Genomic DNA, 25,541 nt, shown 5'->3' with positions numbered 1-25,541 from the left:
TGAAATAATCATTTTCACTTGAGTCATGCTTCAATTATGTCTCAGCTAATTGGGAATGGGAAATGGCTACATAAATGCTTCACAGTACAGCTATACACACTCTGTATTAAGTTGAGCGGTTCTAAAATGGGGGATTAAACCAAAGAAAAGCTAATGCAGTGAAGTGAGATGCACTGAAATTGTACTCTGGGAGATCAGTGGTAAAAAGCAAGGGCTTTAAATACCTGCATACTCAAACAAGTGGAAAAAGGAAAGCTTGTGTGTGTTCGTTTTTAATGCTTACCCAGTTATTGTATAGTCTTTTTTTTTTTTTTTAAGAGACCAGTGTAAAAGGAAAATGCCTGGTGCATTGTTTTACCCAGATGACTCATCTTATATTAGATGCGGCATCATTTTACATTTATATTTATGCATTTGGCAGATGCTTGTTTCCAAAGCGACTTACGGTGCATTCAAGGTATAATTTTCATCAGTTCTTTGTTTCTTGAGAATTGAACCAATGTCCTCCCAAAGCCCTACCAAATTAGCTAAATGTACATTAAACACAATCCTTAAAGGTATAGTTTATCCCAAAATGAAAATGTAATCATCATTTACTCACCCCATGTGTTTTTCCAACCCTGTATTATTTTATTTCTTCCTTGAAATACAAAACAAGATGTGAAGACAGAACGTCTGAGATCTTTTCCAGACGACACAATTTCATTTATACCGCTAAGCTCCAAAAACATCATGAAATCATCATAAAAGTTTTTCCATGTGTGGCCTATATCCACGTCTTCTGAAGCCACAAGATAGCTCTACAGTACTGAATGTAAGGAACACATTACAAACAAGAATCAATGATGTTTAGTGTCAAGCATGTCAAACCTGGCACAAAGCATCAAAAGGTGCCATTTTTGACTTTCACACAAATCTAAAAGTGATTTAAAGGATTAGTTCACTTCAGAATTAAAATTTCCTGATAATTTACTCACCCCCATGTCATCCAAGATGTTTATGTCTTTCTTTCTTCAGTCGAAAAGTTTCTTTCTCCATATAGTGGACTTCACTGGGGACCAACAGGTTGAAGGTCCAAATTGCAGTTTTAATGCAGCTTCAAAGGGCTCTACACGATCCCAGCAGATGAATAAGGGTCTTGTCTAGCGAAACGATCTGCCATTTTCTAAAAAATAATAAAAATGATATACATTTAACCACAAATGCTCATCTTTCTCATTGTTAACACTCTAAGAGAATTTACGCAGTTTTCCGTTCGCCCTCAGAATCTGCAGGGATCGGGTGATTTTGGAGCGAGTGGAGATGGCGACCGACCACCATCAGTCCAGGTATTACGTTCATTTTCCTTGTTATGCTTTGGTTGGTAACCATGTGACGCTGAGCTCACATTTGTAAACTTCTTGTGATCGGTTAAATGTCCACATTCAAAACATCTAATGATGATCCCAAGGTTTCCGGGCTATTTACAGAGCAGCGGCCTGTGAGTTCTGGCAGATCTGTCGTTGTACACTTGCTCATCTTCTGGGGGAAAGTCCCGGATGAACGCTATTATCTCCAGACCAATCCCAGATGTTAAAACCCATCTTCCCATGCCTTGTGTTACTAATCCAGAAATAGGCCATGTGGAAATTGAAATGAACCCTTGCTACTGATGTGTGAGGCCCTGTCTGAGCATGCCAGAGCTAATTACAATGGAAAGAAACCAGGTGGCTCTTAGGTGTGGACTGCAAAGATCGTCTTCCATAAGAGTCTGCTTTTTTTGTTCGACTGGTTTATTCATCAGTGCTGAAGTTTAGTGCAATTTGAGAACATTTAGGCCATTTTTTCATTTTGTGTTTGAATTTTATGAGTAAATTGTACTTGCTTTGAGGTTGCTGTTTCTTTCTATTCACTTACAAGTGTTTATTGGCATTATAGTTCTTTAAACAGCTGCTGCCAAGCATTCAGGTACTAATTTAATTCTAACCGAGTAATTTTAAATTACATGGCTTTTGTCTGCTTTTACAGTATGCAACGCATTTTAACATGCTGTGACAGAAACAGAGACAGCATATTCCGAAGTGCTGTAAAGTAAACTTTCATTTGTCTTACCGTGCAATTCATTTTGAAGGATGCCACATTCCCCCCTGGGACATTTTCCACACTTGTTTCACAACCAATCCAACTCTGCTTGGATGATAGAGAGTGCATTTGAGGAGAGGGCATCTGGTGGGCATGCATTCTTGCAATCTTTGTTGCATGACTGCCTTATGTGTGTGTAGGCCTAATTTTGTGTAATCCAATTTTATGAGATTATTATATCTAGTGGAAGAGAAGTAGTCTTGTGACAGTGTGCTAAACACAAGTTTGACTTCATTTTCAGTTTGACAAAATTGAATTTTAGCATGTCTTCAGTGCTCAAGTTTCATTGGTCTATTTTTATTTCTATCTGTTCTCATAATAATTAAGGATACCTAGAGAAGCCTGTATACAGGTGGTCCAAAAGTCTGAGATGAAATCACATTTAAATTTAATAATTAAAATAATAATTTTGTATTCTTTTCTACATATATTGTATTTTATATATATATAAAATACTCCTATAACAAGTTTACTGAAGTGTACCAGCCCTAGAACATAATCAGAAGAATCCATTACATCTAAATTGCTCTCCTGGAAGACCATGATGCAAAAAACATGTGGCAGCAAAGAATGGACCCTTTTTTAATGCACAAGGAAATATCCTTCTGTGGCTTATGATCGTCTCCATATCCTCAACTCCATAACTCAGAGTAATGTGTTCAAGGTCAGAGTGGCTGCCGAGATTCTTCCATCTCCGCAGCAGTGACCGTGATGGCAGATGTTTAGCAGCCCCTCCACATCTAGCCGGACGGCCCCCGCCTGCCCACTCCTGACCTCTATCTTTAGACCCCTGGACCCATGGCCTGCATTCCCCAAGATGGTCGTTCTCTTGGTCTGAAAATACATGCTGTCAGCATCCTCTCACACTGGCCATCAGAGCACTCCATGTCCTCCAGTCTCCTTTTTCTCAATCCTGGCATGAAATCTGAGGATCAGAGTGTTCTAGAACCTGATGCCTGGGATTTCATCAGTGGGTTCTGCAGTTTCAGCAGCGCATGTTTTGTAAAGTGCAAGGTCAGACCCTCTTTGTGTCTGTGCTTCACATGGCCAGCCCTGGCAGCTTTTCTTCAAGGAGCTTTGTTAACTGTTAGCTGTATGTCTCAATCTCTCTACCAGTAGGTTGAAAGCAGTGTGCGAGTACAAATATCTATGCAGTCAATGTCACCGTCCTTTGATTTGCCAAATCAAGTACCATCTAGTGTTTTAAGATGGTCACGGTAATATTTGAGGTCACAAAAGGCCAAAGTGTTTGTACACAATCAGTGAAATGAAACTGGTATGAACAGGTATAAGCAGGAATAAGCAGTGATGGAATAAGCAGTGATGTTCTTGTACAAGAACCCAAGGATTTTTGTGGCATTTAGTCCACATCTCTTAACTTTAAGGCAATTTATATTCTGGAGTTCCCCTAAACATAGAAAAGTAAAAATATTTAAATGTCCTTAAAACAAGATAAATTTACCTGAGAAACAAAACTACAAAACACATTAAGACTTTTAGAGTCTTCATTTCTTTTAATACTTCTGTTAAGCAACAAGGGTGCATTAAATTGATCAAAAGTGACATTAAAGACAATTATAATGTTACATAATGTCTTCTTTTGAGCTTTCCAATAGTCAAATATTCCTGAAAAATATTAAACAACATGTTTTTGTTTTCAACATTGATAAGAATAAGATTTTTTTCTTGAGCAATAAATCAGCATATTAGAATGATATCTGAATTATGATCATGTGACACTGAAGACTGGAGTAATGATGCTGAAAATTCAGCTTTTTCCTCACAGTAATAAATTACATTCTAAAACATATTAAAATAGTATGGAAGCTTGTTTATGAATAAAAATAAAATTGCATTGCGACATTTTATCATTTATGACTTTTTTCTCGCGGAGTTTACATCTCAGAATTGTGTGATATAAAGTCGGAATTGCGAGTTATCGAGTCAGAATTGTGTGATATAAACTCCCAGTTTGGAGTTATAAAGTCAAAATTGCACATTATAAAGTCAGAATTGTGTGATATAAAGTCACAATTGCGAGTTATAATGTCAGGATTGTGAGGAAAAAAGAATTGTTAGTTTATATCTTGCAATTCTGACTTTATTTCTAACAATTGTGAGTTTATAACTTGCAATTCTGACATAATTTGCAATTCTGAGAAAAGAAGTCAGAATTGTGAGATGAAAAGGCAATAATCTTTTTTTATGGAAATAAGCTTCTATAAAATAGTGACTAGTTATTTTAAACTGTAATAATATTTCACAATATTACTGTTTTTACTGTATTTTTGATCAAATAAGTGCAGCCTCAGTGAGCTTTTCTTTCAAAAACATTGACCTCAAACTTTTGAACAGTATTGTATCTTGAATCTAAGTGTATTTTGTCTTGTAGCAGTAACAGATGTTTCAATTTTTGTGTTTAAACAAAAATAGCAAAAATGCCAGTGCCACTAGACAAAATACACTTATTTACAAGATCTGAAAACAGGCAATAATATCTAATATTTACAGTTGTTTTGCAAATTTGCTTAGACATTTGCCTCAGAATATGATTTTTATCAGTGTGCATGCTGTTATTAATGGACATCGCATTACAAAGTTGATTGACTGTCTGATTTGCAGTTTATGTTAATTGATAAATTAATGATATGTATCACTTTCAGCCGACACCTCCCTCCTCTCGGCCGATCCAGCAGCCGCCGGTGACCAGCAGAACACTTGTTGAGAAGCAGCAGACAGGTGAGCTTTCTCTTTTCAGTATCAGGTCTGAACTGGTCTGTCTGTAAAACATCAGCTAGTTTGACAGTTCGGCTCATCAGCAGTATTTATTGCTCTGTTGAGCTCTTAAATGGCTCTTTTTCTTCCTGTAAACTTGGCGTAATGCATTTTTGTGCCTTTGTTGGTTAATTTACAACTTTCTTTATGTTTATACAGTCATTTTGTTCATGACATTTGAGTTGCATGCTTAGATTCCACTTCAGAAAAGAACAGCATGAATGGTCACCAGTATGTGTTGCAACCAGCAAATTCAGTTTATTAATCACCCTGCTTACTCAAAAAAGTACACTTTCCCCGACTGGTCAACCACATCTAAGATAGTGTTTTAGCAGGGTATTGAAGGCAAGGAGATTTGAGGTTTAGTAATGTTAGTATTAATCATGAAATTTTGTGTGTTTATGGAAAGAGCCTCTGTGGCATTTGGCTCCCTCTACTGGTGGAAAGCAAAGAGAAAATGTCTTTTATATTCAATTGCATATGTATTCTTAAAAGATATGTTATTCAGACTTTGTAATAGATGGCTTAAACCCAAGGATGGATTATGGGGCAATATTGCAGTTTTAATATGTACAAATCTACATTTGTCATTGTTGGATGTACTGTAATGGTGACCATTTAAATTCACAGTTGTTATTTTACTTCTTATATTTGTAAAAATGTATATTTGTATACATTTATATTAGCAAAAAATCTCACATTTAAGATCTATGTTTTAGATTTTTATCTGCCACCTTAAAAAGTTGTAACTTTGAGATATAAAGTCACAATTATGAGAAATACTGGTTTTATATCACTATTACAGAATGTAAAGTCACAAGAAAAAAAAAGAAAAAAAAAAGATTTAAAATTTTCGGGGGTTGTTTTTACTAACCCCATGGTCTGTGGGCAACAATGGCCTTGTTGTCAAATTGACCATAATCCATTCTTACTTGCTTCAACAATCATCTACATTAAATGGTTTGCTGTGTGATCTTTCCTCAAAATGAGCTGAATTGGCAAGTTTTAATGAACATTAGGATCAGTCGATTCCTCTCGGCAAACTGGCTCCTACGGTGGTTCTCGAAAAACATCTAGCTCATATGGGGATCCCCGAAAAACGTCTGTCTCCTACGGTGATTCTCGACAAACATCTGGATCATATGGTGATTCTGAACAAACTTCTGGTTCATATGGTGATTCCCAACAAACCTCTGGCTCATATAGTGGTTCTCGACAATCATCGGGCACGTATGGTGGTTCTCGACAAACTCTTGACTCAGTCGCTGTTAGCAAGCAAACTTCGGGGTCGTATGATGATTCTAGACAAGCTTCAAACTCTCTAAGAACGTCGGGCTCAGCTGATGATGGAATACGGTATTCTGTGGAGTCCAGACTGGGTTCTGCAGGTCCAACAGGTGGGTCACTAATAAAGAGATGATAATCTCTCAAATGGACATGGAAATTCTGGATAGAAATTCGCAGCAGAATTTCTACATGATGCTTTGCATGAAATGCTGGCAAAAAGCTGTGGATGCCCCACAAGGACTGTATCAAACTGGGTGCAAGTGATAGCGTTGCCGCATATGTATGTTGTTTATTGCACATATGTATGTTTGTTGTTTAATGCAAGCATAATTGATGTATTGGTTTTGAATTGACAGATTGCTTATTCAGCTGCTTATAGAAGCTTCTGCTTGGAAGCATATTCTTACATGAATATGTGGAGTTTGGCCCATCTTCCTTGAATATTGTCATGTTTTATTTTTTTTGTTTGTTTTTTTTACATACAACTAAATAAGTATTTTAGGTTGAAAAAAGAGTTATGTTTCACAACAAAGATATATATAAAAAGATAAACCTTTTGTGGACCTTCTACATTCTGACATTATTATCATAACAATTAGGCACATTTTCCCCTAAATTTCTTATTATCATAATAAGTCTGTATGCATGATTTACTTTAGCATTTTCTTGTAATTCCCATGCATGTATTGTCAGTTGGATTCTTGTTACTGTAGTAGTCAGCATGAAGTAAATGCCACACACCAAATACTAGCATGTTGTATAAATACATACTTAAATGGTTAGTTCACCCAAAAATGAAAATTATGTCATTAATTACTCACCCTCATGTCGTTCCACACCTGTTAGACCTTCGTTCATCTTCGGAACACAAATGAAGATATTTTTGATAAAATCCGATGGCTCTGTGAGGCCTGCATTGACAGCAAGACACTTAACACTTTCAGATGCCCAGAAAACTACTAAAGACATATTTAAAACAGTTCATGTGACTACAGTGGTTCAACCTTAATGTTATGAAGCGACATGAATACTTTTTGTGCCCCAAAAAAACCCAAAATAATAACTTTATTCAACAATATCTAGTGATGGGTGATTTCAAAACACTGCTTCATGAAGCTTCAAAGCTTTACAAATCTTTTGTTTCGAATCAGTGGTTCAAAGCACATATCAAACTGCCAAAGTCACGCCCCCCAGTGGTGAACCATTGACATTTCGAAACACTTATGATGTAACGAAGCCTCATTTACTGAAGTCATGTGACTTTCGCAGTTCGATACACACTTCACACCACTGATTCAAAACAAAAGATTCTTAAAGCTTCGAAGCTTAATGAAGCAGTGTTTTGAAATCGCCCATCACTAGATATTGTTGAATAAAGTCATTATTTTGTTTTTTTGGCACACAAAAAGTATTCTCGTCCCTTTCTAATACTAAGTTTGAACCACTGTAGTCACATGAACTGTTTTAAAAATGTCTTTGGTAGATTTGTTAATTATCTTGCTGGCAATGCAGGCCTCACTGAGCCATCAGATTTCATCAAAAATATCTTAATTTGTGTTCTGAAGATGAACAAAGGTCTTACGGGTATTGGAACGATATGAGGGTGAATAATTAATGACAGAAATTTCGTTTTGTTTTTTTTCAACAATTTAAAGGTGCCATTGAACAATTTTTTACAAGATGTAATATAACCGTGCGTTCACACCGCCGGCGGCGAGAGCGTCAACATTCGCCTTGGCCGTCCTGCCAACAACGCTGTACTGTTCGTTCAAACCGCCGCCGACAGGAGGGTCAAAGCAGAGCCAAAGTAAATGACAAGTCGCGTCAACCAATCGGAAGCCTCTCAAGCGAGGATTCTAATTGGTTGCCGCCGAACCGCGTCATAGCTCATTACCATAAAGTTAACCTGATTTCAACTCTCCTCGCCGCTCTCACCGTCCAAGACGCGCCGCGCCGCTCTCGCCGGAGTTCGCCGCCGGCTCTCATTGAAAATGAATGACTAGCGTCACTTTGACGCTCTCGCCGCCGGCGGTGTGAACACACAGTAAGTCTAAGGTGTCCCCTGAATGTGTCTGTGAAGTTGCAGCTCAAAATACCCCATAGATTTTTTTAATAAATTTTTTTAACTGCCTATTTTGAGGCATAATTAGAAATGTGCCGATTTAGGCTGCGGCCCCTTTAATTGCTTGTGCTTTCTGCCCCCTCCCGAGCTCTCGACTCTATCACTGCATAAACACAGTTCACACAGCTAATATAACCCTCAAAATGGATCTTTACAAAGTGTTCGTCACGCAGCATGTCTAATCGCGTAAGTATATTTTTTATTTGGATGTTTACATTTGATTCTGAATTAGTTTGATAGTTCTCCGTGTCTAACGGCTAATGCTACCCTGTTGGAGAGATTTATAAAGAATGAAGTTGTGTTTATGAATTATACAGACTGCAAGTGTTTAAAAATGAAAATAGCGACGATTCTTGTCTCCATGAATACAGTAAGAAACGATGGTAACTTTAACCACATTTAACAGTACATTAGCAACATGCTAACGAAACATTTAGAAAGACAATTTACAAATATCACTAAAAATATCATGTTATCATGGATCATGTCAGTTATTATTGCTCCATCTGCCATTTTGTGCTATTGTTCTTGCTTGCTTACCTAGTCTGATGATTCAGCTGTGCACAGATCCAGACGTTTATACTGGCTGCCCTTGTGTAATGTCTTGATCATGAGCTGGCATATGCAAATATTGGGGGCGTACATATTAATGATCTCAACTGTTACGTAATAGTCGGTGTTATGTTGAGATTTGCCTGTTCTTCGGAGGTCTTTTAAACAAATTAGATTTATATAAGGAGGAGGAAACAATGGAGTTTGAGACTCACTGTATGTCTTTCCATGTACTGAACTCTTGTTATTCAACTATGCCAAGATAAATTCAATTTTCAGTTCGATGGCACCTTTAAATAATATGTAATTATTTTTTAGCAATTATTTAACATTTTGGTAATGAAAATAACAGGAAAACGTACGTATATCACAGTTTTAAAAAATCTGAATGGTCTTAGAAATAGGCTTCATTTTCTTAATGCAAAATATGATTTCTTTTATTTTGGAGTGAAATGCACCAGATATGTTTTGGTAAATGTAAACACATAAGATTAATGCATGATCAAATTTACAGGTTCTATTGGTGCAAGAGGAGAGAAAGGAGACAGAGGAGAGAAGGGTGTCAAAGGTGACAGGGGCCTTACAGGGCCAAAGGGCGATTCCGGATCTGGATCTGTGTCTGGTGGCGCTGTAAAAGGAGAGAAGGTCTGTTGAGTAGTGTGAACCTCACTGAATGTTTCTGAACATCTCTAACTGCTCAGTTTCAATATAAAGTGATAAGAGGTATTATTATTCTGTCTGTCTGTCTACATTCAGTCATTCTATCATGTATCTGATACAGGGCCCTTTTTTAGTTGAATTGTTATATTTTTATGTCCTTCAAAATTCACAGTAATGTGTGAAGTCAGTGATGGGGAGCTTGAATGTTCAGCCATCTGTTCGAGTGGTGCGAGTGGCAGACAGGTCAATCATTTTTGTCTTTGTGTTTTCACAGGGTGACACAGGAGAGAAAGGAATAAAGGTTTGTTGTGATGCTTATACCTAGACATGACTGTGACAGTGAAAACATATTTTAATGTGAATTTAAGGAATAGTTTGTGGCAAAATGAAAAAAAGTTGTCATCATTCACTTACCGTCTTGTCGTTAGTATTATTTTTTTGTGAATCACAGCATTAGATAACAAGCAAACAGAAGAATTTCTCATTTGCGTTTCTTAAAATTAGTAACATGCTTTTACTGAAAACGACAAAATGATAATTTTTGGGTGAATTATACCTTTAAGCGCCTCTTTAATGCATATTGATTTACTGACATTTATGAAGATTTTCGCTGTTACCTTTTGGTTTCAGGGCAGTTCTGGTTTTGGTTATCCTGGATCAAAGGGTGATCGTGGTCCCGCTGGGCCTCCAGGGCCTCCCGGTCCCCCCGGGCCCAGTGCAGAGGTAGAGGTGAGAGGAGATGGGTCAGTTCTTCAAAAGGTGGCAGGACCAAGAGGACCACCAGGACCCCCTGGCCCTCCTGGAGTTGATGGGGAGCCGGTGAGTAGCTCGCAGAGAAAGGAATGGTTCAATTACCACCTCTATTTTCTATTAGCGAATGCATTTACATTTAAAAGGAACAGCATTATACCATTTCAAGCCGCATGTGTCAGAAGCGGTCTTGTATTTGCTGTGGATGTGTTAGGACAGTAATAGATCTCAATGGTGTTCCCCATCACAAGCAGAGAATGATGTTAATACAGGTTTAAGATATGCATCATTGCAAACACAAAGGCACATTGTGTTTCTGTCCTTGAGACTATGCATAATGCATTGGGCATTGGTCATATCTGAACAAAACTAATATTCTATCCTTTCTTTTATAGGGTGACCCTGGTGAAGATGGAAAAGCTGTAAGTAATGCATTTCATAAACTCTCTTATAAAACAGGCCTGGGTCAAGTACATTTCTCAATATATCTGAATGACTTTATTCTTCTGAAATTATACCTGCTTATGTATTTGGAGGGACCAGTTTGTTTTCACCATACAAAACTGGAAGTAAAGTCTGATTGTGTTGTTGTTGATTTGTGTTTGCATTCATTCGCTTCATGTACAAATGATTAAAAATCTATTTTTGTAACAGGGCCAAGTTGGACCTCCCGGTTTTCCTGGGACCCCTGGATCCAAAGGAGAGAAAGTAAGTATTGTTGGTGTCATAGTAAGTCAATGATAATTTACAATATCAGGCTCGTTCACCATTTAGGGCCCTATTAAACACCTGCCGCAATGCGACGCCAGGTGCGACACAAATGTTGTTTGCTAGTTTCAGCCCGATGAAGTTATACATTTTACACCACATTTTTAAATATCAAATGCCCTCAAGTCCATCTGCTCGCACGAGGTGTGTTCAGGTGCATTGTTGGCGTGTTGCTATATTGAGGCAACTGAAAACGACTGCGCTATTGGCCAATAAAAGCATGGTCTAAAGTCAATAACTCAGTATTTATTTATTTGTTTGTTATTTAAAGGGCACGTTAGAAATATGCACTTATAGGCAGGTGTACAACACGCATACACTCTGCTTGTTACACACACTGGGATGTGCAGCACACAAACATGCCAAATATTAAAAATAAAAGGATTCCTCTCTGGAGAAGCGTTCAGTCTTTCCGCTTGCAAATTCCGCCTTGTAAATAGCAATCTGCTATGGTGCAAGTACAACTGGCTTTTAAAGGGAATGGGAGATGAGACACTGATTGGTGTATTTCACGTTATGCCCAAATCTCACCCTAAGAGACTAGGTACAACCATTTTCCATTTTTTTTCATTAAACTAGCAAAAGAGGATTCGGACATGCCCTAAGTACACGTTAGCCACAGACTTCATACCATGTGCTTAGATTGTTAAAATAGGGCCATTATAATTGAATTGTGAATGCCTTTATATTCCAGTTCAGTTGTTTGACATTTTTTCTTGTTTTCATTTTAGGGAGACCGAGGTGAAAGTCAGCCAGGACCCCGTGGGCCTCCAGGGCCTCCTGGCCCACCAGGACCCCCCTCTCGCTCTGACAGGCCTGTGAGTTCTTTATTAGTCATCTCTTTTTATGAACCCTTTCCTATTAAAAACCTGGTTTAGAAAAGCGTTCATTCCTCTGTTTTCATTTTCCAGACATTTGTGGACATGGAGGGCTCTGGGTTTGATATGGACAGTGTGCGGGTACGTCATGTGGACACTATATTAACTATATTAACCATGTTCAGATTGCCAGCATAATCAGATTTTTTGCATATTCCGATTTTTTCTGGATGGGTTTTTGAAAGTCTGGACAGCAAAAAAACTGATTCATACCACATTTGGAGGTGGTTTGAGAGATGGTGCCCCTTAATGTTTTCTGCATTCGTTTTGAAAGCCTCGTCGCATACGTGTGTACGCCTGTGTCATTACCAAAGTAACCCATTCAGATAGGTTGGTTATGTGTGGACACTTATTTGATCACTTGCAATTAACAGTGTCTGCCTGAAACAATCTGATTTGAGAAAAAAATCTGATTTTCCTGCAGTCTGAACAGAGCCTAATGTATTAACCCAGATCTCATGCTGAATCTTCTTTTTGGAACCCCACAAACATCAATTATTGTTGATATTCCTTGATTTACTTTATGTACACTACTGTTCAAAGGTTTGGTTTTATTTGATTAAAAAAATATATTCCTACAATTTAAAATAACCCAGTTTCTATTTTAATATATATATATATATATATATATATATATATTTTTTTTTTTTAAATGTGATGGGTAAGCTGAATTTTCAGCATCATTACTCCAGTTTTCAATGTCACATGATCTTTCAGAAATCATTCTGATATGCTGATTTGCTGCTCAAGAAACATTTTCTTAGTATAGAAATAAGAACTGTTGTGATGCTTAATGTTTTTTGTGCAAACCATGATTTTTTCCTGATTCTTTGATGAATAGAAAGTACAAATAATTAATGAAAGAAAAAAAAATCTTACTGACCCCAGACTTTGGATGTTAAGAAGCAGAATGTAGCAATTTTATTAACATTTCATCTGTAATTTTCCATTAAAAGTTTTTCACTTAGTTTCTTTAAATTGGTTGATAGGCAATGCCCGGTCTACCCGGCCCACCTGGTCCTCCTGGTCCCCCCGGTCCCCCTGGCCTTGCGTCTTCAGGCTCTGGTGGTTTTGGGCCTCCTGGTCCTCCTGGGCAAAATGGAGCTCCAGGTCAACCTGTAAGTCTAAGGGACATGATACACATGTATAGCATTGGTTTGAATATGTTGCGTCTGAATAAAGTGTGTATTAGTTAGAGATGTGGCTATTGTGAGTTCTCTGTTGCATTACATAGTATATAGTCCCACCTCCCTGTCATTTCATGTCATAAAATAATTGTAAAAAATTATATTGTTTTTATTAGGGCCTTCCAGGTCCACCAGGTGCTGATGGAAAGCCAGGGTCACCTGGCCCAAGAGGAGAGAAGGTATGAAGTAAACTTAAGAACCTAAAACATAACAGGGAATTTGATGTTGTGATTTATAGGCCTGGAAAAGTCTTAGAAATATATAAAACCTTACGAAGTTGCTATAAAACATTTCATCATCTAAACTTCGCTGTTTGTGAGTGCTTGTCTAGAGTAAACATGCTCACAGGCCAAAGTGATGACATCAGTTTGTTTATTAGTCTTATTGGAGACATTTTGAAAACTATGTGTACATTTTAAGTCCATTAATTCCCTTGAAATCAGGGTTATCTGTAAAATTACCACGTTCATTGACAAAATATTTATGGCTGGGCTAAATGAGCAGGCAGTAACATACAGTAGTGGGACCCCCTCATCACAGTCTGACGTAGAAATGTAAATTCACCCAAGCAATCTCTATAAAATTATTTCTAAACCACCATTATGCTATAATCACAAATGATTGGAAAGGTCATGGAAAAGTCATGCCAATCCATTGGTAAAAAGCATGGGAACCCTGGCTATATATAGTCAGCTATCTGGTCGTTTAATGGATTTGGACTTGCATAATTCAGCTCTGTTGAGATCCCTGTAATGGTAGCTATCTTTAGACGCTGGACTGATTTTGTGCTCCACAGGGCGATGCCGGTGAGCTGGGCCTACCTGGACCTGTGGGAGAGAAGGTCAGTTTGCGTAATGTGTGCACCTAGTGAGAAACCTCTGAAACACTTGTGCACAGTTGAACATATTCGTATATAACATATCTCTTGTGTACAGCTGAACAAACTGTGAAGCTCTGTATGACTGGGAATTAAGTAAGAGTCAAACATAATGTTCTAACCAGGAGTGACACAGCAAGATCCAGGGAGAAGTAGTTTGTCTTCACAATAACAATCACTAAACTGTCTGATGTATAGTTTTGGAGAGTGAGATTTTGTACCAGTGAGATTTAACTGTCAGCATCACAAATACAAACCTATGGAACCTATAGAAGTCTTTCATCACTTTAGGGGTTAATTTTTATTCAAAAACTTTTATTCTGAATTTTTTATCCACAACTATCTTCAAGTATATACAGATTTTTTTTTTTATCTTTTGAAAGTGATTTCGCTATTTATTTTATAAAAGTGATTTATATACATACTTTACCAACAATTATTACCATAACAACATTTAATGAAAAGTTAGTTTACTTGGTGACCATGCAGTCAGTGAAGAGCATTAAGATAAATATTATTTGCTAATAGATTTTTAAAAGTGTGCATCATTTACAATCAAGCTGTGATTTTGCCGAAATAATAATAAAAAAAATACTGTAAAGATACATAAAAAGGAGTCCAAAAAAACTCATTTCCTCCATAAAATGCTCTCAAACACAATGCATATTTTGAAATATAGTAGAAATGACATTGTCGAGCAGATTTTTGTGATCAAAAATGCCCATTGTTGAAGAAAAATGCGAGAATAATGTTGCTTTATTGTGTCACGCCTAGTTAGAAAATGGTGTTGTGTGGAAAGCTGTTTCAGAAAACATCTTTTTCTGAAACAGTCAAACCCACTCAGGATTCTTTTATGTTTCTGTCTCTGTAGCAAAACTCCTACTTTCCCAGCTATCTCTATGATCTTCTCTCCTACTATACCTCATCCTTCTCCTCTAAAGCTGCAGGGTGGCAGGTAGCAAGTCTTGAGTGTGGCAATCGATTTTCTTCACAAACATCTCAACTTTCTACTCTACAGTTCTAATGCTTGAAATGTAGCATCATTATTATACTGATGGTAGTGTGGACTTTTTGTGGCATTGCTTTGTAGATGCGTTGTGAGAATGTGTTCTCTGCAAACTAACATATTTTGCTTTTGGAATCTCGGTATCTTGCAAGCTAACGGTATTCATTGTTTTATTCATCTTCGTCTTTAAAGGGTGCCACAGGTTCTCCTGGTTCTCCTGGCCTCAATGGACAAGGTGGACTTGCTGGTCTTCCAGGACCAATGGGACCCGTCGGACCACCAGGGCCACCTGGTCCTCCTGGCCCGAGCTTTGCTGGTTTTGTAAGTATTATTCAATCATCCTTCAATCATCCTGTCTTTTAGGAAATCCACAAAATATTGTGTTCTCTGTATGTGTTCAGGATGATATGGAGGGTTCTGGTATTCACTTCAGTTCAGTCCCTGGAATAAGAGGACCAGTAGGAATCCAGGTTGATTTTTCTCTGTTGTACCTTTATTTACTACTTTGGATTTTTAGAAGTTCATTTACTGCAATCCTACTTCATTTCAGGGACCTCCCGGTATTCCAGGACCACAAGTAAGACTATTTATTGAGATATCCCAAAGATATAATTTTTCATTGGGGATTTTGTCATTTATTCATATCTTGCTCCTCAGGGTAAGCCTGGTTTCCCAGGATTTCCTGGTGAGAAAGGCAGTGAAGGACCTCAGGGACAAGATGGCCGCCCTGGTTTGGATGGCTTCCCTGGACCACAGGTGCGTTTTGTTTTAATAAAACTCCAAGGTGCAAATTTACTAAATAGTCAGTTTGGTGTGCAGTACTTCAGGCTGATATCTGTGTTTTGCATTTGCCTGCAGGGACCAAAGGGTGACAGAGGAGACCGAGGCGAGAGGGTGAGTTTACTTCTGTCTGAAGTGGTTTAGTGTAATATCTAGGACTTCGAAATTGCAAATTACTTACTTGATCATTGTTAAATGTGATCATCTGTTTAGGGTGAACCTGGACGAGATGGAACTAGTGTTCCAGGTCCACCTGGCCCCCCTGGACCACCTGGACAAATTATTTATCGTTATTCTGAAACTGTAAGTATTCAAGTTTATATTGCCTTTTTTGCCTATAATAGTTTGTTTTTATTAAGTTGATTGTCATTTTTCTGTAAGGATGATGAAATTGGAGTAGCAGGGCCTCAGGTATGAAAGTCCTGCTTCTAATAGTCCCTTTAGGATACCAGAAATTGTTTTGTTGGCATTTAAAAATAGACTCATAACATCAAATTTTCCAATATCTATATATCATTTGTGTGGTTTTTAGGGTGGGCCTGGTCGTCCTGGTCAAGCGGGATTCCCTGTAAGTACTGTATAATTTCATTTGTTCATCCCCCTTTTTTGATCCAAACACTTTAGACATTTATATATATTAGAAGTAATTAATAAAGCCACAAGACAAGTGAGACTGTTGTAGTGATTTTTACTATGGGTAAATGGTTTCTTTGGTATGATGTAAAGCTGGGAAACACCACTAACCAGGGTAATGTTGATCTCCCAGTTAGTTAAAGGTGCCCTAGAACGCCTTTTTAAAAGATGTAATATAAGTCTAAGGTGTCCCCTGAATGTGTCTGTGAAATTTCAGCTCAAAATACCCCATAGATTTTTTTTAATTCATTTTTTTAACTGCCTATTTTGGGGCATCATTAACTATGCACCGATATATAGGTTGCGGCCCCTTTAATTCTCGTGCTCCCCCGCCCCCGGAGCTCGTGCTTGATTTGAACAGCATAAACACAGTTCACAAAGCTAATATAACCCTCAAAATGGATCTTTACAAAGTGTTCGTCATGCAGCAATCGCGTAAGTATGGTATTTATTTGGATGTTTACATTTGATTCTGAATGAGTTTGTGCTGCGTGGCTAAAGCTAACATTACACACTGTTGGAGAGATTTATAAAGAATGAAGTTGTTTATGAATTATACAGAATGCAAATGTTTAATAATAAAAATATCGATGGCTCTTGTCTCCGTGAATACAGTAAGAAACGATGGTAACTTTAACCACGTTTAACAGTACTTTAGCAACATGCTAATGAAACATTTAGAAAGACAATTTACAAATATCACTAAAAATATCATGATATCATGGATCATGTCAGTTATTATCGCTCCATCTGCCATTTTTCGCTATTGTCCTTGCTTGCTTACCTAGTCTGATGATTCAGCTGTGCACAGATCCAGAGATTAATACTGGCTGCCCTTTTGTAATGCCTTGAAAATGGGCTGGCATATGCAAATATTGGGGGCGTACATATTAATGATCCCGACTGTTACGTAACAGTCGGTGTTATGTTGAGATTCGCCTGTTCTTCTGAGGTCTTTTACACAAATTAGATTTATATAAGAAGGAGGAAACAATGGAGTTTGAAACTCAGTGTATGTCTTTTCCATGTACTGAACTCTTGTTATTCAACTATGCCACGATTAATTCAATATTTAATTCTAGGGCACCTTTAATAGTTCAGTTAATTTTCTATTAAAATTATAAAAAAAATTATAATCTAAATAAACTATTTTTACAGTAGTTCAACTGTAGACTGTTCACAGCTTCAAAGTAATGTTGCAATTTGGTGCATTAATAATACAGACTTGTGTACATTTATCTAACACTATGTCTCTTTATCCAATCAGGGGCCAATGGGACCAAAGGGTGACAGAGGAGAACCTGGTTCACCAGGCTATGCCATTAAGGTTTGTAAGCAGAATTCAACACACAAAGCTTAATATGAAGTGTTTAAAAACCTCAACAGCTCACTGCTGCAACCTTACTTTGTTTGCAGGGAGATAAAGGAGAACCTGGACTTATTCTTGGACCTGATGGAAACCCACTTTACCTTGGTGGATTGGTAGGCCAAAAGGTATTATTTTATTTTATTTTTACTTTACAACCATATATTTGATTCATAGTTTTGATGACTTTACTTAAGAAATTACTAGAGTAGTGTACATCAAAATTAATTTGTTTTTCACTCTCTGTAGGGTGAGAGAGGGATTCCTGGACCAGTTGGACCTCCTGTACGTTTATATTTGTTACATATTTTTTAAATTCAAAGTTCAGACAGAAACAATTCTCTCATAAGCCTCTACTTGGTAAAAATAACATTCTGAGCAACTAAGTCAAATCTCATTTATTCAGGGTCCAGTTGGACCTCCCGGTTTGAAAGGTGAATTTGGAATGCCAGGCAGACCTGTAAGTCCCTCAAAAAATAACTTTCATCAACAAAAAAATATTCGTTAACAGGCAACAGCATAGTTAACCAAGTATGTAATTGAATTTTAATTAATATCTTCATTTTATAAATGTAGGGCCGCCCAGGTGTAAACGGATACAAAGGAGAGAAGGGAGACCCAGGGTCAGGCACTGGATATGGTTACCCAGTAAGTACACCATGCAGTTTGCTCCATCAGTGATTGTTATATAAATGGCTTGTCCTCGTAAGTTATTTTGTGTCTTTTTAAGGGTCCCCCCGGTCCCCCAGGACCCCCTGGTCCCCCCGGACCTGCTGTGCCCTTGGACAGATTTGGAGTAAGTGCTTTTTGTGTCAAATAAGCAGTAATTCATGCATGAAATATTGCAAAATGAGCTCCATATGGTGGCTATGTTGAATTGAAGTGATCATGATTACAACAGCAATAATTTGCAATCTCCTTTTCCATTTCAGAGATACGAAGATTATTCAAGGCAATATACAGGTAAGTTGTTAGTCATTCTTGTCACAGCATATGATCAAAAGATATTTTATAAAAGTGTCACAAAAGTCAACATGAAATTAAAATCTACTTTCATAAATTCTTACTGTGCAAGATTTATCTGTACATGTTATTTCAAATAAAATTATATATTTTATTTCTTAAAAATAAAAAACTTGCTCTGCCTCTCAAACAATTTATTTTACTGCTGATGCAATGAATCCTTCATGTAATGCACTTTTTCAATGTCTATTCTGGTCAAGTCCCAACCTACCCTTTTTCCCCACTTCAATGCCTTGTTTCACTCAAAAATTCCAGAACTCAACATTCCGGAAGAAAAAGGGATTGGGAAATGCATTTCATGTTGATTTTAATGCATAGAAAGAGTTCAGATGTCTCCGATGATCCATAACTCTGTGAATTTTTGACAGCTTTGAACAATGCATTGTTTTGTTTTCTTAAGCAACGAAAGGAGAGAAAGGAGACCAGGGAGCTCCTGGCATTCCCGGATCGCCAGGTAAAATTTACCACTGTTGCTGTTTCTAGACATTCAGGGCCATTGGCAGGCGAGTAAACGATGCTGTCCTGGGCCCTGTAAATTTTAGTGACTCTCTTGCTAAAGTACCCTGACTTCTAGCTTGACATCAATATCAAATCATTGTAAAAGGTATTGTGTTAATTAATCCACTAAAATGTAATATTCACTATTTTTTTTTGTGACAGGTTTATCCTCAAACTTTGATATCTATGCCCTCAAGGTATGTGGATCACTAAATACATAAATCAAAGTATTTGATGAAACAGTTGTTTATGATTATGATGTAACATAATGCAAAACATGACACCTGTTTTCTCAGAATGAGATGAAGGGGGAGCGTGGTGAGTCCGGTCTTAAAGGAGAGAAAGGAGAGCCAGGAGGTGGATTTTATGACCCTCGTTTTGGAGCGGTACAGGGACCACCAGGAAACCCAGGACTTCCTGTAAGGATTGATAGGAGTTTCTGGACACAACCTGAATTGAGTACTTACCTATTCTTCATATGGATGGTCTCATCAAAGTCATATTTTCCAGGGACCTAAAGGAGACTCAATCAGAGGTCCCCCTGGACCGCAGGGCCCACCAGGACCACCCGGGGTTGGTTATGATGGCCGTCCAGGAAACCCAGGACCTCCTGGACCCCCTGGCCCTCCAGGGTCACCATCATTGCCAGGAGCCTACAGACCATGTAAGAAAAAAATAAGTACAAATTCTTCTTGCTTTCAGAATATTCCTGAGGAACTTAAATAACAAACAATGCTGCATGATTTTTGTACGTTTCAGCACTCAGTATTCCTGGACCTCCAGGTCCCCCTGGCCCACCTGGAATTCCCGGCACTGGATCTGGGGTGAGTGGGACATTAGCTGAAGAAATTACGAATGGAGTGTATCTGATAAAACACTGACACTTGATACTTTAATCATTCCCCTGGTTTTAAATGTGTCAGCAGGTGACTGTCCTGAGGTCTTATGACATCATGATTGCTACGGCACGCAGACAGACAGAAGGAGTTCTGATTTATGTTCTGGACAGAAACGATCTCTACCTCAGAGTTCGGGATGGTGTCAGACAAGTGATGGTAGGGTTCTTTAAAACACAAATTTTTGTGCACACCTATTCATTTATTTATATATATATATATATATATATATATATACAGATATTTTTTTAAAAACTTACTGACTGGGAAGCGTCAGTAAGTTTTTAAAAAAATATCTGATAATTGACCTTTTTATGGTATAGCAGGGTCCTGATTGTCATATGGAATAACTCCAAGAAACCTTACAAAAAATACTATGAAAAATATCCTTGAAAACTGTTTGAAAAATAATGAAGATGATTAGTTATTACTGTCTATTTTTATGAAATGAAAAGGTGTAATAAAACATGTTATCACATTTTTCTTTGTCATACCATTTGGCAATGTTAGAGCCATTAAATCAATGATAATCAAAATGACAACATGAATGCAGAGATTTCTAAGAAAATGGGATGTGTTTTAAACTAGATATTTTTTTTAAATTCTCCATTTCATAATCTTATCCTTATTTGTCATTGACCCATTTCAAGAAGAATAGTGTAGGAATGTATTCCTTTTTTTCACACATTAACACAATTTTTCCTTTATTTGCAGCTTGGAGATTATAAACCCTTCTATGGAGACCTGGTAAGCAGTGTGAATAAAGCTCTTTTTATGCTTTAACATTCAAATAAGGACCCACCATTTAATCAAAGGAAGTTGGAATTAGTGGATGTGCATATCAATTCCTGAAGGTATGACTGTAGATTGTTGGCTTTTCCTTCAGGACAATGAGGTGGCAGCGGTCCAGCCGCCCCCTGTTGTTCACTATTCCCAGGACCACACAGCTAACAATGGAGCAGAGCAGATTTCTCCACCGGACCAGCCGATTGAGTTTCCAAGGAGCGAGCCAGAGAATAGAAACCCCAATCCGCCTGACTCCCGTTACCCAGATCCACGATACCCACCCTACACTGATAGCAGGTACAATCCTGTACAACCAGAAATCAGATACCCTGTTCAACCTGAGAGGAACCCTATCACTCCAGCCCGCCGTCCCAGCCCCCCTGTCAATCAACCAGAAGGCCACAGCCACACTTCCGGACCAGGGGTTAGTTCAGTCAACTTCATCACAACATTTGCACATATCCCCTTTTTTATTTGCTTTTTTGACACCACTTTCTTTCTTTGTGCAGTTGCATCTTATTGCCCTGAATTCTCCACAAGTGGGGAACATGAGAGGCATTCGTGGGGCAGACTTCCTGTGCTTCCAGCAGGCTCGGGCCGTGGGGATGAAGGGAACATTCAGAGCCTTCCTGTCTTCCAAACTTCAGGATCTCTACAGTATCGTCCGCAAATCCGACAGAGAGACATTACCGATTGTTAACATCAAGGTGTGTAGTCCATTATTTCATTCCAGATTATCAAAGCAACAAGGCATTAGATTACACTGATTTTAACATGGTTAAGGGTGTAAAAACCCCTTAATCATGATAAAATCACTGTAACGCACGGTCTCTCCATTGCTTTCAAAGAACTGAAAATATCATATTGCTTGTTCTTGTCTTTTCATGGCATTGATATTCTCTTCTGCAGGATCAAGTCCTTTTCAGAAGCTGGGAGTCTCTCTTCAGTGACTCAGAGAGCAGGATGAAGGACAATGCTCCTATCTACTCCTTTGATGGCAGAGATGTCCTGAGGGACAGTGCCTGGTGAGTGCCAGTGGCTTTGGCTGATCTGTGTGAACCCTTCAAACAGAGGCCTCAGCAGATCATCCTGTCAGTTTTCATTTTCCTTTAAAATCACTCAGTACACTGGAGTTAGAGATCTATCTATCTATCTATCTATCTATCTATCTATCTATCTATCTATCTATCTATCTATCTATCTATCTATCTATCTATCTATCTATCTATCTATCTATCTATCTATCTATCTATCTATCTATCTATCTATCTATCTATCTATCTATCTATCCAATCCATCCATCCATCCATCCATCCATCCATCCATGGCCCTGGTATTAAGATGTGCTTTGGTCAATCAGATCACAAGTGGACGAAGCTAAACACATGTGTAAACGCGGTCTAAAACATTTTGAGTTCGTCCACTTTTGACCAATTCCAGAGGTAGTCGAAAACGCATTCAACTGGATAGCTTTCGTAATGTAGACGGAGACGATCATGTGGTCGAATGTGTTCGAACAGCCACAAAAAGCCGCCTACTCTCCACCTACTGACCTAAACATTACGGGAAGCGTGCTAGCCAGACGGGATTTAAAATTTTGTCGGCTGAAGACCCAAGTTTCTATGTATCTATCTATCTATGGATATCCTGTTTACTTGCTATTAAATGCCTCAAACAATATCTTTCAACAATTCATTGCCCAATCGTTGGCCGGTCCAATGATTCATTCTTTCTGTAGCTGCCTGGTACCTTGTAAACAAAATCTATTTTCCCAAAAGACTGATTAAAATCCTGACCCCACAGTCAGCCAATGCAATTGGACTTTGCAATTTTGGAAAGGTCTTGTAGGTTTTGAGTGCCGTTTGAGAACCACCTAAAATGATCACTTTTCTTCCTCTGTCCTGTAGGCCAGAGAAGATGATCTGGCACGGGTCCAGTGGCAGGGGTCACAGGCAGACGGATAACTACTGTGAGACATGGAGAGCCGGAGACCGCGCAGTGACAGGCTTAGCCTCATCTCTGCAGGCTGGCCAGCTCCTCCAGCAGACCTCCAGCAGCTGCTCCAGTTCCTACATCGTGCTGTGCATCGAGAACAGCTACATGGCACAATCCAAGAAATAAAGCCATCCTAAGGCGCTTTTGAACATTCAACACAACAGTTTATACAGGCCCTGTTTCACTCCAGTAGATGCCTGTATCTAATGAATGGAGAAAAAAAATAATTAAAAAAAGAACTGAGTCTGCCTTAAGGAGAATTTGCCAGTCATCTATTCCCTCACCGTAACGCCAAAGAGGCAGGTTGAACGTGGAGGTGTTTGCTCTCTCTCAGGGCATTGGCACATATTTTTCAGGGGGTTAAACCAGAGAAGTGAGGCCAACTGAGGCAGTGTTTTTAACTGTATCCATATAAAATTTTGTATATGAATTGTTTGTCATCTGTGTTGTTTTATTTCTTGAAGATGTCTTAATTGGTATATTTAACCAATTTTAGCTATATATTTTTTTTTGTGTAACTTTTCCCCCCTACTTGCCTGTACTGTTTTCATTTTTATCTAAGGTTTGTTAGATACTGAGGGGCAGACCTGATAGTTTTACGATTTAAAAGAGAAAATATTTATTTTGCAATAAAGAGAGCTAAAATATGATTTGAAACAATTAAGATAGAATACTTTTTTCTATTTTAATAAACATACTTTTACATACTTCCACAGATAAAAGATAGGTAATTGTAGCTAAAAAATGGTCGCTCTCTCAAAAAAGCTCCAGAAGGCAAAGAGAAGATGCCTTGAATAATTCAATACTTGTCCCTCGGAAGAGTTTTTGTACAAAACAAAATTATTTTAAATACTCCTGTTGCATCTATGGGATCACTGTGTGTTTTTTTTTCTATTGTGATTAATGTGAAATTTCATATGGACGTTCTTCTTTGTGTCATTGCTTGTTTTATCCTTCTGGTTGATTCCAGAAGTTTTGATAAAACAAAGTGGATGATTAAGTAAAGAGAAGCTGCAAGATTTTTGTAACAAATATTGATGTAAAAAAAAAAAAAAGTTACTCAAAAATAGCGGTTACATGTCCCATAATTCATTGGACATATCAGAGGCTTTGGTTGCATTCGGTGCTTTTCACTGATGAAACAGCTGCTGACAGTGTTGTTTGAGAGAGACAGATGTGTTTTATGAAGACACTTTATCTTCTATCCATATGGAATTTCAGACACCTAATCCACTATAGTGCTACTGATGTGTTCAGTACAACCCTGTGGGCTTCTAGTCTTTTTTCTTTTTTTACCAGTATGTGCTGTACCATGTCTCAGAGGCACTGAATAAATGATTTTGTTTTCGTTTGCCACAATAATTTTGGCATCACTATTAAAATCTGTTTCCTTAAAACCTGACCTGTCAACATATATCTTAGACTATGTTGTCTGTTCATGCACAATATTAACATTAGATATCATTCACAAGCCATTTCATATCATGAATGTGTTTACTGCTCACTGACTGATTACTAAAAAAAAATAAAGGTACATTTTGTTTTCCTCTCACAAGTATGTATTTTAGATTTTAAATTCATAAAAAAAAGGTTTTCACCCACTGTTTCATTTGTGAGATGAATTTTTCCCCACAAGCATTAGATGTTTAATAGAGTATTTCACCTAAAAAGCACTATTTTCATCGTTTAGTGAGGCCATGCATTTGTTGTAATTTTGTACATCAAACCAGATATTTTTTGAAGAACGCACGGTCAGGCAAAGATTAAGTGACTTTTGCTATAAATCCTGACTTATAGTTCACACAAAAGCCATCTTTGATCGGCGTAAGTGCTCTTCATTCGCAATGGATGGAAGTGTAAACTATGCGATTCTACTAAATGCTGTTTAAGCAATGAAATACTCTCAGGCAAACGTCTTCTGTGCGCCTATGGCAGAGGGCCCCAAAGTCCTGATTCATGCATGTCTCTAAATTGCACAGCGTGCCCCTTTGATGACATTGCAGTCCCTCCTCAGTGCCTTTTGCTCTGATTCTCTGTCCGCCTGAAGGGTTTTACAGCCTGTTCAATAGGATTTAGCGATGTGGCCTTGAGAGGGCCTCAAGGCACAAATCAGAGACTGCTGACAGGGAGCTGGTGGAGCGGCCCCTTTTGTATCTCAGGACGTAAAGGTCCTCTGAGAGTGTTTCAGTCAGGTGGACCAAGCCTGTGGTAAAATAACCCATGGGCATTTGAGAAAACTGATTAAGCAAAATGGTGTGCCAGAAATAAATAAAATGTCATGCCTGTCAATGAGTACTGTTTAAAATGGTTTGAGATGGAGTATGGATCAGGATGACAGCAGGAACTCTGCAGGAGTTCAGCAGGATGATTGTCTTTATGATTAACTTTTGTGGTTTTTGTTGTGATCTCTTTATTTAAGTTAAAGTAAAAAAACAAAGTTTTGTTCTTAGGTCAGTGCTTAAAGGGATAGTTCACCCAAAAATGAAAATTTGATGTTTATCTGCTTACCCCCAGCGCATTCAAGATGTAGGTGACATTTTTTCTTCATTAGAACACAAATGATGATTTTTAACTCCAACCG

The 25,541-nt window shown here is 38.0% G+C and overlaps 1 protein-coding gene across 8 annotated transcripts in view; it reads left to right on the top strand.

The window, feature by feature from the left end:
- The window catches only part of col18a1a (collagen type XVIII alpha 1 chain a), a 92,432-nt gene extending 68,242 nt beyond the window's left edge, over positions 1 to 24,190 (top strand). For 3 of the 8 annotated variants that reach the window (XM_067409331.1, XM_067409324.1, XM_067409330.1), the window contains 39 exons: positions 1,266 to 1,328; positions 4,785 to 4,860; positions 5,916 to 6,293; positions 9,372 to 9,502; positions 9,792 to 9,818; positions 10,148 to 10,336; positions 10,663 to 10,689; positions 10,922 to 10,975; positions 11,767 to 11,853; positions 11,947 to 11,994; positions 12,903 to 13,031; positions 13,217 to 13,279; positions 13,897 to 13,941; positions 15,176 to 15,304; positions 15,385 to 15,453; positions 15,534 to 15,560; positions 15,641 to 15,739; positions 15,842 to 15,877; positions 15,977 to 16,066; positions 16,145 to 16,174; positions 16,296 to 16,331; positions 17,664 to 17,723; positions 17,813 to 17,890; positions 18,012 to 18,047; positions 18,169 to 18,222; positions 18,339 to 18,410; positions 18,493 to 18,558; positions 18,695 to 18,725; positions 19,186 to 19,239; positions 19,446 to 19,480; positions 19,580 to 19,702; positions 19,794 to 19,947; positions 20,043 to 20,107; positions 20,207 to 20,338; positions 20,894 to 20,926; positions 21,066 to 21,389; positions 21,475 to 21,672; positions 21,875 to 21,990; positions 22,873 to 24,190. In XM_067409331.1, the coding sequence (XP_067265432.1) occupies positions 1,266 to 1,328; positions 4,785 to 4,860; positions 5,916 to 6,293; positions 9,372 to 9,502; positions 9,792 to 9,818; positions 10,148 to 10,336; positions 10,663 to 10,689; positions 10,922 to 10,975; positions 11,767 to 11,853; positions 11,947 to 11,994; positions 12,903 to 13,031; positions 13,217 to 13,279; positions 13,897 to 13,941; positions 15,176 to 15,304; positions 15,385 to 15,453; positions 15,534 to 15,560; positions 15,641 to 15,739; positions 15,842 to 15,877; positions 15,977 to 16,066; positions 16,145 to 16,174; positions 16,296 to 16,331; positions 17,664 to 17,723; positions 17,813 to 17,890; positions 18,012 to 18,047; positions 18,169 to 18,222; positions 18,339 to 18,410; positions 18,493 to 18,558; positions 18,695 to 18,725; positions 19,186 to 19,239; positions 19,446 to 19,480; positions 19,580 to 19,702; positions 19,794 to 19,947; positions 20,043 to 20,107; positions 20,207 to 20,338; positions 20,894 to 20,926; positions 21,066 to 21,389; positions 21,475 to 21,672; positions 21,875 to 21,990; positions 22,873 to 23,086 (3,678 nt within the window). In that variant the 3' untranslated portion in view covers positions 23,087 to 24,190. The remainder of the gene's footprint in view (positions 1 to 1,265; positions 1,329 to 4,784; positions 4,861 to 5,915; positions 6,294 to 9,371; positions 9,503 to 9,791; positions 9,819 to 10,147; positions 10,337 to 10,662; positions 10,690 to 10,921; positions 10,976 to 11,766; positions 11,854 to 11,946; positions 11,995 to 12,902; positions 13,032 to 13,216; positions 13,280 to 13,896; positions 13,942 to 15,175; positions 15,305 to 15,384; positions 15,454 to 15,533; positions 15,561 to 15,640; positions 15,740 to 15,841; positions 15,878 to 15,976; positions 16,067 to 16,144; positions 16,175 to 16,295; positions 16,332 to 17,663; positions 17,724 to 17,812; positions 17,891 to 18,011; positions 18,048 to 18,168; positions 18,223 to 18,338; positions 18,411 to 18,492; positions 18,559 to 18,694; positions 18,726 to 19,185; positions 19,240 to 19,445; positions 19,481 to 19,579; positions 19,703 to 19,793; positions 19,948 to 20,042; positions 20,108 to 20,206; positions 20,339 to 20,893; positions 20,927 to 21,065; positions 21,390 to 21,474; positions 21,673 to 21,874; positions 21,991 to 22,872) is intronic. The other 5 variants (XM_067409326.1, XM_067409332.1, XM_067409327.1 and 2 more) reach the window with 4 other exon arrangements.
- Positions 24,191 to 25,541: the final 1,351 nt, after the last annotated feature.

This window comes from Chanodichthys erythropterus, chromosome 14 (assembly GCF_024489055.1).
Source record: "Chanodichthys erythropterus isolate Z2021 chromosome 14, ASM2448905v1, whole genome shotgun sequence".
Lineage (NCBI taxonomy): Eukaryota > Metazoa > Chordata > Actinopteri > Cypriniformes > Xenocyprididae > Chanodichthys > Chanodichthys erythropterus.
This window is presented reverse-complemented; position numbering and strand designations above follow the sequence as displayed.